Source organism: Idiotropiscis lumnitzeri, chromosome 10 (genome assembly GCF_059441095.1).
Source record: "Idiotropiscis lumnitzeri isolate Australia: NSW breed Sydney's pygmy pipehorse chromosome 10, RoL_Ilum_1.0, whole genome shotgun sequence".
NCBI lineage: Eukaryota > Metazoa > Chordata > Actinopteri > Syngnathiformes > Syngnathidae > Idiotropiscis > Idiotropiscis lumnitzeri.
In genome coordinates, this window is record NC_142400.1 from 16,716,055 (window position 1) to 16,732,186 (window position 16,132).

At 39.3% G+C, this 16,132-nt stretch overlaps 1 protein-coding gene across 1 annotated transcript in view; it reads right to left on the bottom strand.

Annotated features, from left to right (window-relative positions):
• The window catches only part of oxr1a (oxidation resistance 1a), a 152,478-nt gene that overhangs the window by 126,790 nt on the left and 9,556 nt on the right, over window positions 1-16,132 (bottom strand). The window contains exon 2 of the mRNA XM_088306088.1: window positions 9,834-9,919. Within this exon, the coding sequence (XP_088162214.1) occupies window positions 9,834-9,850 (17 nt within the window). The 5' untranslated portion in view covers window positions 9,851-9,919. The remainder of the gene's footprint in view (window positions 1-9,833; window positions 9,920-16,132) is intronic.

Sequence of the window (16,132 nt, forward strand, 5' to 3'; positions counted from 1 at the left end):
GGTTAGAGATGTGATTTGAATTCCGCAACACTCAGGAGGATGTGATGTAAAACGGGTGGTTTATTTTAAGATTCCTCTGTTCCACCAACTAGATTTGTCAGGAAGTATTACGTTACGCTTCAGTTCAACATCCAAAACCTCATTCTACATAGTAAATGCTCCATCATTTTGTTTTGTGGACCTCATTCACTCAGAAATGTGCAGGAATAGTCTTACTTTGCACACAGCTTGAGCGTATACGCAAACGCAAGTGCAGCGCCGCCAATTTTTATTCTCACCGCGGTGCATATTTGACTGAATCATGATTCATTAGAAACTATGGGCTCGTGCACATGTAAAGTGCGCCCTAATTTCCCAGTAGAAACATCATGCATCTAAGCCAATACGTGAAGCGTGCTGAATATTTCCGAACGCACCATTTGATGGCGAGAAGTCACAGGGCACACACAGACGTCGTCACCAAGTGAAAACCGATCCTACGATGCCCTCACACAAGTCAGGCGAGTGTACCACTACACCATCAGTGACCCTTGAAAAAAAGTTACTTTTGCAAAAATGCGACACTCGGCTTTTATAGTGGAGTAAAGCAAGCAGCCCTCTTCCAGTAGGAGGCTGACGACTGCGACAATGTCACTGTCTTACCGTTCCAAAGACCTCTGGAATGGTTGTCAAGTGTGAACATTTGTTAATCCTTATTCAATACCATTTCATTTCCTCCTCCACCCATTGTATAAACCTATACAAGGGCCTGGAAAATTATCAGTGTAAGGCATAACAGCATTTTTTCGTGGCATCAGCATCTAAAATGATGTCAAATCTCTCGCCTGCAGTGCTGAGATAAACTGTTGACATTTGTGCTAGGCAAGCAAAACTGACCTCTCCCCAGCAACTCCTACCAGTTTTGTTTTTGGAAGGCGTGGTCTTTCAATCGGATGCATATTTTTTCCACATCATTGTTATTACTTTGCTTGAAAAACTGATTTGTTAATGTTGAAACCTAGCCAGCCATAAAGCAGCCAGTCACATGAATTTACCTCTCAGAAATATAGCACAAGTGTGTGGCATTGCCATTTTACAGAGATCAGTAAAGCAAAAGCCACACACACACTCTAGTAGACATATCAGCAACGTGCCTCACCGTGGTTTAATGTACACATTGGAGTGATCGAATGACCGACATTATAAGACAAATGTGAAGTATGTGTCATTGAATTATTGAAAAGGTAGTCTCTCTGATGGATATACTGCGCTCTCCATCAATCATTGCTGACAAAGGCTATTATTTCAATGTGGCAATCAATTATTTACTGCAAGGTATCTATAGCTATACGCTAATTTGCGAAACACGAGCAAAATAAGATACTTGACATCCTAAACCTATCAATGCGCACCAAAAATGCTTTCTAATTAATTGTTAAAGGTGCACCTTAATTTCACAACAGCGCCATTCTTACTCTCTGTCATTCTTTAAGATGCACTGTACAAGACACAACATATGAGTGTATGAATTTTAAAACATTTAAATTAAGTTAATAAAGGGATCAGTAGAGAGTATAAATAATGGGCCAATACTGCCCAGCAATTAAAATGTATATGATTTTTTTCCCCAAGTATTTCCAGGTGAATTGAATAAAAGATAATTTACTACATGGACTAATGTATTGGACAAATAAACCTTGAGGTAGATGAAGAAAAGGGGGCGTGGTCTACTCGCTCCTACTTTTATGGAAATACTCTCTGAGGGTAATTGTCTGATGTTAAATGTACTCAAGTATTGAAAGTAAACACAAAAATGTTCTTAAAATTGAGTGTAGAATTTTGAATGTTTGTCTTCATTTAAAATGGATTTTTCTTCAAGTTATTTCTGTGTTGTAGTTAAAGAACAACGTGATGGTTAGTAAGCTAAGTTAGCCTAGCCATTATAAGATGCTGGCATTTTCTGACATCAAGCAGAGACATTTTCAGAAAGTTACTCTTACCACATCATTTTCGACAGAACCTTTCTTGCACATTGTGCTCAGCCATTGCGTCAATGAACAATTTCTTCAGATTTTATTTTGCAGTAATTTGTCAATTTGCAGATGGTAAAGGGAAATGTATCGGAGTAAAACTATATATTTAGGAAATGTAGTTGGAAAGTAAAAATTGCCCGAAATATAAATATTGGAATATACAATGTTCAATATGCAATGTTCTTCTGGTATCTACTGTTTATGTGTTTTAATTTGTGTTCTAATTTCCCGCTAATTTATATTTATATTTCCATATGGAAAGCGCTTTATTACAGATCCAGCTGTTGAGAAATGCGCTATATAAATAAAGTTGTATTGGAATGTATAGAGATAAGTGAAAACAAGTATTTCAACTTTAAATACATTAAAAGACAGAATAGTACCACCTCTGCCTCAATTTGAGCAAGGAAAAAACCCTGCAGACAAATTAAAAGCAATGATAGCAACGCCTCTGCTGCCATGCCGCGTCCCCAAAAAAAAAAAAAGTTGGCTGAAGCTGATTAGCCATACATTTGCTGCAGCATGTCGTTGTGTGGCCTTTTTAAGATATTCTCCCCCCGCCCTTAGCCTGTTCTTATATAAGCTGTAAAAAGACAGAATGACAAAACTGTCGTCAAAGACTGAACAAATAAGAAAGCAGACCAGCTTTGAAGCGGTGGCAGTGAATTACCATGCTTAACAAAGAGCCAACCAGCCTGAGGTGCTCTCTCTTTATTTCCCTCACTTTCAGGCCACGTCTGTTTGCATGACATAATACTGTGGCCCGGGAGCAGAAGACATGAAGAAACAAATAAGTAGCACAGCTGCTGTTGGCTTCACACAGCAACTATTGACAACAATAGTGATGGCTCCAAGAAAAAATATGTGAAGTTTTTTGAGTTACCTGAATTTGTGAATCATTTTCCAGGTCTTTACTGCAGCCTCTTTCAGTTCTTGTCAGTTTTTGTGGGTTTGTCCCTTCAGTCTCTTCTTCGGGAGGTAAAATGCATGTTCTGTTGGGTTCAGGTCTGGTGATTGGTGTGGCCAGACTAAGACCGTACACTTTCCTCCTGATGATGTCTTTTGTTATTTTGATAGTGTGTTTGGGGTCATTGTCTTGATGCATGATGAAGCTTCTCCGCTTAATTTGGAAATTCTTTTCTGTAAATTGCTAGACAAAAAGGTTTTGTAGACTTCAGAATTCAATCTGCTGCTACCATCATTGCGTTACATGCGTCAACGGATTAACGTCCGTTCGCTTTTGCTCACTTGAAAAGTGGGTCTGTCCTAAGTTATTTAACACATTTGGATGTAAATACTATGAAATAAAACAAGAAGCCCCACTTCGGGTTGTTTGATTGTCAGCAGTCATCTGTTGAAAGTGTTTGTTTAAAGCCTCACAGTACTTAAAACTAGCTGTTAATACTCAATGCCAAAACTGTAAGTTCAAATAACATAATGAAGTAATCGATATATTTAAACAATCAGAATGGGCTTGTCTGACAATTTTATTTTAAACAAAAATAACATAAAATTTAGGTTAAATTTAAGAAATTGCATCTTAAGATTTCACTTTTTGCGGTGTAAGAAGTCTAAGTTTTCTTTTGGCTCTTCACATATTTTGAAGGAACTGAAAACATGTTTTTCCATTTCCCTCTGGCTGAAGAGCATTTATCCTTTAGATGACATTGAGAATTGCTGGCGCTCCTCGTGTTTCGAACTGCGTAACGGAATAAAACGCTAATTTAACTCTTTTTCAGTGTTCACACGAGGGTCAGCCATGTCCCAGGGCACCAGCTGCTGCTCCTACATGAGCTCTAAGCCATGCATCAAACAGGAGGATGAGAGAAGAGAAGGGAATGAACCAGAGAATGGGATAGGGGAGGTGTCATATGGGGTCAGCCTTAGATGGAGAGAGCTATCAAAAAAATTAAATAAAAAAAGAGCACAAAGGTTAACAGTAATTAAATGTATCATTGTAATGTTGTGTCACAGAATAGATATCAAGAAAGAACACACGCACACACACAGTCATTCGAACACATTTAGTGCTGGAATATATTCTCGGATTTCAGTTATCGAAACGAAAGACAAAATCATACATTTATTTTCAAAATGAAAATATTACTTTTGAATGATGGATGTATTACATACTTTTTTTTGTGCTGTAGCCACAATGCAGGAGTGCAATATTTAAAACAAACATTTCAAACTGTAAAAATGTCCTTGGCCAAAAGGAAACCAAGCAGTGTTAATATAAAGTGCTATTTCTACTCTCTAAAAAAATCCTTTGACTGACCTAAATCCTTTTGATTCTCCCAGGATAGTGAGGAAAACGGCTCTTGTACTATAAGCCTTAACAGTTTGATACACATTTTAGTGAAATGCAAAATTAACAAACACATTGGCCGCCAAATACCACCAAGTTTATTTCTTTTCTTCTTGCAGCCAGTTAATGGGACAAAACTAACCTTGTTTATGGTATCAATGTTGATGCTAAAATTTGCTGCAACAAGTGATACCATTGGCTAGAAGTGCTTCAGTGATAAGTATTTATGCACAATTTGTACAAAATCTCCACAATTCCAGCGGGAATATTTTATCTGTTCCAATATTTTTTCCAGTAGTTCCACTATTCCAGTATGCCAAGTAATGTGGTCTCATCTTTAGCACTGAGCCAGCAACTCGCGCACTTGGGAAAGTAAGAGTGCAGCAAACGGAAGTGCATCGATAAGTGTGATTAAATGCATTTTTTTAACGTATAAATAGTTGTAATTATAATTTGTTATATGAAAAAAAATATATTTATTTCAAGGAACAATTGATGCTATGAACCTTACTTCACCTGAGAGACCACCAAATTATCAGCAACAATAACTGATGTACATTTACCAACAAAATGCAAACTCAATATGCAATGTCATTGGTTACTCAACCATTCAGATTTTAATGGCCAACACACTAATCTGAGCAAGAGAGTCATCCACAAACTCTGCATATGTCACTTTATGGATTAAGAGACTGATGTGAGAGGGATGAACAATAATGGAAAACTGATTAGAGGGTGACCATTTGAGAACATTCGCTTTGCTAGGAGCTTGAGAGATAAATCACAGCACACATTAGCGCTGCTTTGAAAATAAAACATGCTCATGGCTTGCAGGCTCAGTCACCAATTTCACTTGTTGACACTGAACCGCAGTACAATGACCTAATGTGCGATGCAATACATTTCGACTTATAACAGGTTCCCGAGGGTAGGTAGAGCCGGTTTCCATCAACAACATAATCTCGCTTCAAGATTCTTGGGTGTATAAGATTTATGCGGAAGCACAAAAAAAAGATGGGTGCACAACAACAGACAGCAGTAATAAGAGGACCAATATGTTCTTCCATTTCCATGAAATAGTTCACCTTGAACTATGTAACCCAGGAAATGGGACCGTGCACTGCTGATGGTCTGTTCATGACCAAAGGCACGCACGGCGCATGAATGCCAAAAATGAACCGCAGACCGATGGAAACCTACAAATGGTCAATCGTTTTCTTATAGTTATGATTTTTTCTACTCGGAAACAATGCAAGAGATAATACATTCCGGTTTTTGTTTTGTTTTCCAAATGTGCACAAGATTGACTCCACTAACTTTGATGTAGCCAGACTAAGTAACCAAGCTAAAAACAACAAACAGTGCTTGGCAAAGATGTTACAGGACATCTATTTCATTAAACCAAGACTCCTTTTACATGACTTCTTACATATCTGTCCAGTCTTGGACCGTTACTTAGTCAGCAGAAAATATCGTGTTTCTCTCTTTATTGCAGAGTTTTCCATCCTCAGGCTGATGCTGTCACTTGTTATTTTTTAACAGGCTCATCAAAATCAGGCTTGCACAGCGGATCTGTCTGTGACGTCGTGCAAACTAACAGACATTTCAAGTAGCAAAAGTGATAACAGTATATTTAAAATTGTGTATGTCCAAGGTTGACTTTCATCATAAAAGACACTATAAGGGCAAAAGAACTAACAGCACAAGGCTAATGACGCCACGTTGTAGTTTGTACAATCAACTGCCAACTGTGCTCTGCTATTCCATTCAAAGCCTTGCTATTGTCAACATGCGCATTTTATCATCATCAAAATAACATGAAAAAGATCAGAAAAATAATTTACAGGATGACGACATTCATTTTCCCAAAACAGATGGGGACAGCCACACTGTCACACACCCTGGAAGGTCAGCCCAAGGAGTCAGTATACAGCGTTGGGGTGACAGCTTGTTAATAATGATTGGATCAGCAGGCCTTTGCAGGGGGTTAACACTTCCCAGCACGCACTTTGGTCCCCAGACACCACTTTCTTCCCATGCGCATACATAAGTAATCAAGTGCAGAGCCCCTTGATGTCAATCAACAGCTGAGAGGCACAGGCAGTTCGAGATACAAGTTTGTTATATAAAGGTTGTCATAAAGGGGGGGGTCAATGTCAGGACTGATAGTTTGTTAAAGATCTTATTACAACATGTCATTATAAGTTTGAATAATATGATGAGGACATGACATATTGATTGTTATATCCACATGAGCAAATGTGAAGTTATATCGGACTCATACATTAATTACATCACGTCATGAGGGTGCAAGACGAACTATGCCAAGGACATCATGAATATTGTGTGGTGAAACTGACAGAACGGGGTGGGGTCATTGTTTGCCCTTGCCAGCCAATTTGGAAGGCATCTTAACACTATGGAAAGTGGTGCATCTTGTATGCCTAATACATTACACCAGTACACTGGGGAAAAAATGGGGAGTGATGTGAAGTGTTTTCACTCAGAAATTCTAAGTAAAGTCTTTTTTGGGGCCGACAATGGAACCTTGAGGGACATCAGCGCGAATATAAAAACTGAATTTGGTCGGATAGGTAGAACCACAAGAGTAAGGTCACAGTGATGCCAACAAAAGACAGTCAGGCAAGATGGATGTGGTGTGAAATTGTTTCATAAGGTGAACTTAGATCTGACTACAATGAAAATGTTTTCAGAGGGGTGAGTGTTGACACTGAAACTGATCTCCCCAGTATATTTAAGAGGAAGGGTGGATGTGAGATGGGTCGAAACTTTCCAGGTTACTGGGGTCCGCCCAGGGCTTTCCAGGGTAATTGCAGTTTTTGAAAGTGGTGATTGGACAAGACCACGAGTGGGAGAGCAATGCATGATATTGGTTATGAGAGGGGACAAAGTGGGGAGACAGACCTTTAGCTAATAGGATCTGAAAGCTTACACATCAGTTGCATGGCTCAACAGCCCTTAAAAAACAAATCAACTTGGAATATTTCAAAGTACATCATTACATCCCTCTAAAAAGGCAGCAAGAAATCATGAGTAAGTAGTGTGGGGCTGCTATTATATGGTAACATGGCTTCGACAGCAGCAGCAGCCCAACTGCAGAAACCACCTTCACGAGGTGTTGGGCCCAACGAAGAGTTCCTGGCAACAACGAGATACAATTGGCCCGAATTATCTCATTGCTCAACAACAACAATAACAACAACAGCAGCAGCAGCAAGGCAAGATTCTGTTGGATTTATATCTTCTTTAATGGAGGGAGATTTATGAAACCACACAACCAAAACAGCCATCGCACGGATGACTAACTGGAGATGAATAACCAAAAAATCGCAACTGTAATGTCATCACTTCATAAATGTTCCAGAATAAAAGAGTCTGCTTAACAGCACTCCAGTTACATTTTAATGAGCACATTTAGGCACAAACAAGCTGCGGAAATGCTCCACTCTCCAATTTTGTTCATTAGAGTGAAACAGATTATGTTAGCAGGTTTAAGACCGTCAGAAGCACAAAGAACTTATGCACACCTCTGCTTTATCATTCGTTCTATTCATATTACAATATGTTCTGATTAAATTTTAATGGGACTTTTAATTATACTACTGCATTGTATACAAATGTTTGATATGGCCTCTGGGAATCCATGACGAAAACCAATAAGAGAATTCCCAAATAAAGCTACATCAGGAAAGAGCAACCTCTGCCAGTTACACAGATACTCTCCACCAATTTATGGTTCAATCTGCAGTTTAGAAGGTTGAAAAATGAGTAGTTTCGTATTCAGCAAAAATGCGAATGTGATTTAGTGGCTTTGACTTTCTAGATAGCATCCTATTCTAGTCATTTTGAGCATAACCGTGTCATCTGCTGTGCTGACACAGCTCCCACAAGACAAAGTGCTGGCTTGGTTTAATCATCTTCTCACCCACAGTATGATGATCGCACACTGTGGGGAGACAGGTTGATGCTGGATGCAGCATTGTGATGGCATTCTGTCCTCATTACCACAAAACATTTCGATTTTGTGTGGTTCATGTCAACTACCAATACCAATTATTGCCAAATTATTCTCCTACGGCAGTATTCCACCAGTAATGGCCAGTATATGTTTGACCTTCTAGGACCGAAGCAGTATGTTATTTTAGCAATTTTATTTCTTTGCACTTTACTGTAGTCATTGAAAACTGGTTGTACAACCAAATATTCTAAATGACATTTTCTTTCTATGTCTTTTTTAATTAACAAATACATACATGATAAAAGAAAATAACCACCCAGTTCATATAATTTTATGATAATATACAAATGATAGCATTACCTATCCAGGGATATACATTTTTGACCATATTGAACACTAGTTACAGCCTTATGTATGTATAATGGATCATTTTCCAATACTTTTATTTGAAAGAAAAATGTAAAATGTTTTCTCCATCGCGACTTGACTTCATTCGGACACATACCCACGGTTTAGCTCTGTTCAAAGCGTTTTTCTTCAAACAAGGTGTGTTCTCTTAACCTCATCTGCAGGCTGATTTCTCGCAGCATTTATGAGGTCACAAAACTCAGAGAATCAGTCGGGTCCCGAGCCCGCTGATTTCCTCCAAGCAACACCACTGTGTTTGGGGGTTGGATATAAGGCTGTGAGGAAAACCTTTCTCGGTCGACAATCGGCTTGATTCAAAAATCAACGTGCTGTTATTTAACATGCCCTTTATCTGCATATTTACATTGTAAAAGATCAACTATAACTATAACCAATCATGGCAAGAACAGGACTCAGCTGCGCGTGCAGGTGACGACATTTTCATCCGTTGTTCGGGTTGGTTAAAATAAAAATTTGGTAGACATGCACAAGTTGCCGTATTGGCCAATCAGCTTGAAGTATTGCACTGAACAGCAGATAACAGCAGATAACATTAGAACAGTTCCACATTTAAATCAATCTGGCTCATGCCAGGTTAGTTTTCTTTCCTGTAGTTCTATTTCAGAAACTGAAACATTAACTGCTCTTTTTTTTCCAAAGTCCATCCAGAATTAATGTTACAGACAAATAACACTTGATTGTAAAAGGGGCGCAGACCCCCTGCACTGAAAATATTCTGGAAATTCTTTTCTGTTCAAGGGCAAGTTTCCCCAGAGTGCAACCACCGTGCTCATATTGAATAAGCAATGCAACCATTTGTAGCTCACGGAAACGCTCCAGAAATGATAACGCCAAATGATCCATGCATGTATGGTATGCTACCACAAAATAGATTAAAAATAGAACATGACAGACAGGGAAATAGGGCCATAACTGGAATTATGAAACACGTCCGAATGACGTATTTACACACAATTGAAGGATTATGAGCTGTAGCAGCTATAAATAAATTGTAGCGTGCATGTATAGCTTATGTATACACTTTGGATTAAGTCACCAAGTCTCTATTTAATCTCTATATAAATGGTCTATTTTGCCCATGTACGAAACGCGAAATTGTGCTGACCTTTTGGTGCTGAACATGGTTCTAGCAGTGTCGTCTTTCTCTTCCTCAGTGCTTCAAGGTGATCTACACTTGATGTCTTTTCAAACCTGCAGGACACACACACGGGAGAGAAGAATATAGCAGTGAGATTCGCAGCATCACAGTCATGTCACCTTCAGGTTTTCTGTGCATGACTCTGCCATGCTGACCTCAGCAAACTCCATTAGCAGACCTCCATCTGAGCAATATCAATTGACTGGCCATAAGAAGCGCCTTCTTTTTGAATACTTTGTCATAACAGCAGCCATTATCAACGCAGTTGGTTTTAACTGACTGTGAAGCTCAGAACGAATGAACAACTACCATCCAAAATATTTCTGCTTGTGTCTGCAACATGCACGCTCGTAGATGGCACAGTCTTCCAAACTAAGAAACTCTTTGCAGTATCTCTTCCTATATGATAGCCACAGTGCGCTTTTATGTAAAGGTTATCAGAGACTGGAGATGAGAAGCTAGAGTAAAAGAAGACAGGATTCAATAATTAATGGGGAGGTTGACACAGGCCTCACTTCTCACCTTCTCCTGTCTATAATGAGATGAGTAGATGGCCAGGGGGAAGGAAAGGAGAATTTGGGTGATTAAAGTGGCCGGCTCAGACCCATCGAACTTTATCTCAACGCACGTGTTGGCAGCACAAGCCTGCATGTGCATACACATTAGCTCATTTACTACACTTAGTGTATTGTGTTTCCTTATTCGTACACACAGACTGGGAGCAGAGGAATGGAGGCAAAAGGTTAACAAAGTAGCTTGACACCGGAATCATCTGATCACTCATTCAGGTGACAAGGAAGCAGAATGTGAAGACAGAGGAAAACGCGGCTCCCATGATATGAGGCTTGTCAAATTTGAAAAAGGTGACATAAATGGAGCCATCTGTTGAGATTAATTATTCGAATAACGACATTACTCTATGTCATGATGTATCTAATTCATAACAGTTAGGAGCATAAGGGGTTTTGGAGCCAAATTCACGAATAAAAGGGAAAGTACCATTGTAAAATCCCATCAAAACAGTAACAATAGCTGATTAATGACATCACATAAAATAATGTGGATACATGTAAAATAGGTCAGAGATATAATTTTCCAATTCATTAAACAGATTTTTTTTTTTTATTCAATCTCGAGAACGCTTCAGAGCTCAGTATATGGATATGATGTACATAAAAGGCAGATCATAAATTGTGATTGTGATCAGAGCTTTAAAACCGGAACACAGAGTGCTTCACAGAACTAAGCCGGATCACAAAAAAATAAATAAATCTTCAAGAGCTCAGGCTGCATATTGGACCAAGAAAATTTTCAGCATGCATTCTGCAATCATTTTGGAAAATATGGTAGCACAGCATTAGCTTATTATTGTGGAGCCTGCAGACAGAAACAACTCTGGTGTTTTCCTTCCAAGTGTCATTTAGAAGCATGAACATCTTTTGCAAGCTGCCACGCTCAAGCCAAAGCAATGTCGAACACTTTAACCCCAAACCTAAATGACATTTTAACGAGTCAAGTGCTTGAGGAAAGTACTTTTGCTGTAAGGAACAACTAGTACGGTTAGTGAGTAGGGCTGGGTATCGATTCAAATTTCCAAAATCGATTCTATTTGATACAAAAGGGCCTGATTTTATGTTCATGATTCACTTAGATTAATTTTCGAGTCACTCAAGGATGTGTCACAGTACCAATTTTACTTTCGTATGGAAGGCATTCTCAGAAGAACCACTGCTACATTTGCTAAAAACTAGCATTGCTACTAGTTGCATTAGTAAAAATATTAATATTTGCATTAATAATTGAAGCCAGTGCAGTTACATTAATCATGTATGTTTTATTTAACATGACCTGATCAAAGCAATAAATACATCTGCCCTCATGCTTGTTGGTGCTGACTTCACTGCTGCCACCATTTTGGTTTGATACGTTACTTTTGCGTAGTGACAAGATCTTGCATGATGCGTGAAGTAGAATGCTGACCACCTCTGCTAAAATTGACTCCAAAACCAAAACTGCGAGCATGCACCTGAGCGCATTGCCCACTTACTCCTGGCTGCTCCGTTACTGAGGCCATTGCATAAGAAAAAAAAAAACTGTGTGGAAAATTCTTGTCTGACTTGGCCCCATAATCATTTTCATACTTTATTACTAAGTTAAGTGAATGATGCGACAAGTGTATGACTGGCTGCTCGGTACATCCATCAAGGGACAAATTTCACAACTGATGATAGGCGGCAATTTACTTTTTATTTTTTTAATGGCATGAGAAATACCAATACAGACACTCCCCATTTGATTGACCAGTAGCTCACGATAGACACAATGGGCACCCCTGGCATCGACTGCATTTCAAATGAAAGTGCAAATCAACTCATAATGAAAATAGAGCTATGGAGTGAAATTAATACTGCCTGCCAGTGCGTAAACAAAACAATGCACCGGTGTAGTCATGTCGTTCCTCCTTGACACGACTGGATCGGACCTTGTCAACTTCTATTTGTATGGTGAAACAACCTTGTTTGAGGATGTTTTTCCTGCCGAGCTTCATTAAGCGAGCCTTGTGTTTCTGTTTAATTGTCTCTGGGCATGTAGCGCATGCTGACAGACCCCATCAGCATCCAAGCATATAATGGATTGAGGCAAATCACTCTGACAGACAGAGGGACAGGAGGTAGGTAGCTTCTGCTGGAAGCTGCCAACAGTAAAACATCAATGACAGAGGTGGTGAGTTCAGGCCTGAACAGATTTAAGATGAAGGCTGACTGAGTGATTTCACATCGGAATAAGATGAGCCTAGCAGGTCATAATAAAAACAGAGTGCACACACGCACGCATGGCACAGACTCAACACACATCCACTAAATGTATTCCATTTTTTTTTTCATTCCAGCATGATAATTGATATTTTTTCACAGCCACTGAATTTGCGAATACCAAACAAGAGAAGGAAAACAGCGATATCTGCTGATCTGTGTGCAGGGATAGATCCAAAATCCGATATGTAGAAGGGGAGTTATTGATTGGGGACCAGATTAGTTGACCTGGCAAGCAGTACAAAGCAACGAAAGGAAACAACACAGAGCAGGTCATGGTCAGCATAGCTGGAGTATTAACTTCAGAGAGGAGAATTCCTTCTATGTTAGCATCCACATCGGTCAAATGATGTAGTTTTTGTTCCTGACAAACGACCAAAAGCAATGGTAGTTACAGCTGAGGGAGTATTAAAAGATAAACCTGTCAGTTCACTATCAAACAAGATGACTGAAAAACACGTAAAAGGATCATTTAAAAATTATTTTTAGATTGATGAATAGCAATGAGATTAACGTTCTAAATCTAGCTAAAAAAAAAAAATCAATGTTGGTATTGTAATTGTAGAGCAGGGGGTTGGACGTACTGGCACTGTGTTAAATTGGTTAAAAGATTACTTGCAAGACAAGTACTACTTTGTTTCAATTGGTAGTCATGAGTCTGGGAGAACAAAGATCACATGTGGGGTACCACAGGTGCCCATTCTTGGACCACTGCCATTTGATGTCCCGAGCTCACATTATGGAGCAAATCTCTTCTCATACAGGTGACATGCAAGTTTACATTTCAGCATTATCACATGACTACAGTCCTTCCTTTCATTAAGTAAGTGTATTCATCAAATCAATGAGTGGTTGGAACAGAATTTTCTCGACCCAGAGAGAAGTGATTGTTTTGGGCTCAAAAAAATGAAAGATCCAAGATCAGCACTCACCTTAACACTTTGTCATTAAATCTACAAATCAAGCCAAAATGACCAAGATTTTAACAACCAATTAAATTCCAAATTGAATCTGCTTATTGCAACATGTAAAACTTGAATTGTGGGTTATCTATCTCATCCAGACACAGAAAAACTTCATGCTTTTATTTTCAGTAGGCTAGATTACCGTAAAGGTATCTTTACAGGTCTTAATAAAAATCAGGCATCTGCAGCTGATCCAAAATGTTGCTGCCAGAGTCCGTAAACACACCAGGAAACTGGATTACATCAGACCTATTCTCATAAAACTAGACTACCTTCCGGTGAGTCAAATAATCTTGCTGCTGGTCTATGAATCTCTAAATGGTCTGGGACCAAAATGTGTGCAAAATTCACTAGTAAGCTTTGAAGCATCACCCCCAGCTCGTCTGGGACACGTCTCTTTTGTGTTCCCAGAACCAGCACAAAAGATAGTGAAGCAGTGTTTAGTTACTAGGCTTCCCACCTGTGGCGCAAACTCCCTGATAAGTGAAGTCCGCTCAAGATGTTAGTTCATTTAAATAATGGCTGAAAATATATTTTAATTTAGCTAGAATGGCACTTAGTTTTTATCATTTTAGTCTCCTCATTATATATTATTTTATTATGATTTTTATAATGTTTTAATGTTTTTCTTTCTGTAATGATTTTAATGTTTTATGTAAAGCACATCGAGTTGTCTTGTACATGAAATGTGCTATACAAACAAACTTGCCTTTTACAAAGCAAATGTGTTGTCAATTGTAAATAATGAAGTTAAGTTCCTCGTTGGATACATATGTGCCTCTAAGAACCAAAGAGAATAATTAAATATGAAGGCATTTTAATGCAGCCAAAAATGATGTGCACATTCAGCAACTGCAGTGGCATTTCAATCTGTGCAGCGCTGCAGTAATATGACTCATCTGCTCTACAACAGCGTCCCCGTAGTCTGTCCTTCGCCAGCACCTCCCCATTGTTTATATTTGCCTTCAGTCTCCCATCTCCTCTTTCTCTACTATTAATTTCCTCACCTATGTCTGATGGCATACACAAGGCCCAATTGCTACTGCTTCTGCAGTAATGGGGATCATGTTAGCCCGGAAGGAAATGCAAAGCCATTTTGAAAATGGGCACTCAATTTCTGGACATGGGCTAAACACCATCAGCCATTGTTATTTACATGTGATAGATGGCTTGTAAATGGCATCTTATCTCCAGCGTTCTGGCGTGTCAACATGCAGTTTGGCAAGATTATTCATTCATCCATCCATTATCCAAGCCGCTTCTCCTCACGAGGTTTGCGGAAGTGCTGGAGCCTAACGAAGCAGGAGCCTTCAACCAGCAGGTGGGGTACACCCTGAACTGGTTGCCAGCCAATCGCAGGGCACACAGAGACGAACAACCATTCGTGCTCACACTCATACCTAGGGGCAATTTAGAGTGTCCAATCAACTTCCCATGCATGTTTTTGGAATGTGGGAGGAAACGTGATTACCCGGAGGAAACCCACGCAGGCACGGGGAGAACATGCAAACTCCACACAGGAAGGTCGGAGTTAGAATCGAACCCACGACCTCCGTATTGTTAGGCCATCGTGCTAACCAGTCGGGCCACCGTGCCGCCCCTATTATTTTCTTTACTCCTGCGCTACGACTGTTCCATGTTTAGTGCGTTTACACCTCACCAAACAGCGCAGTGACTAAATGTCACCTGACTGCTTTCAAGTTTGAAGACACCTGTGATGCTAATTAGAGGACACGCCTTGGTTGAGCATGACCCTGGCTTACGTTCAAATTATTTTACAACTTTGCTAGAGACACCATCCTTTTCGTCTAAACCTGTTTCATGAGTCCAGTTTTATTAATTCTGTTGAACCACCACTTTTTTGCAACATGATGCAGGCTTCAAATTTGAGAGAATTTTTGCCCCCCCCCAAAAAATTACTATAATTTATAATTTTGAATATTAAATATTGTGTCTTTGTATTGTGCTCAACCGAATACAGATTGAAAAGGATTTTCAAATCATTGCGTTCTGTTTTTAGTTACCTTTTGCACAACATCCCAACTTTATTGTAATTGGCGATTGTAATTAAATGCAGGAATGTACACCTCTTGGATCATGCAAGTATTCCTAAATTCATGCTAAGTGAGGGAATGGCCTCAATAGCCCTGTTCGAAATTGAGTGCTGTGTGTGATACCAATTTCAGGGTAGAACTGAAGAGCTCTTTCAACAACTTTCAAGAACATTCTCTCTTTCAACTGCATTTCCACTCCGTTGAATAATGAAAGCCATCTATGTGAGAAAATAAATCAAACAATTCGGCATTGAGGTGATAGATGGATTTCAACAGGGAGCTGTGGTGACGTCGGTCAAGTCCTTTCAGTTCTTCAATTTGCTCCAAATACTGCACCTCAACCTTGACGTTTAGCTTGTTATAATATTGTCGCACTATGTTCTGATTTAATGGGTTTCAAGAAGGTTTCAAGTTTGTAGAAGCTGTGGGAGTAA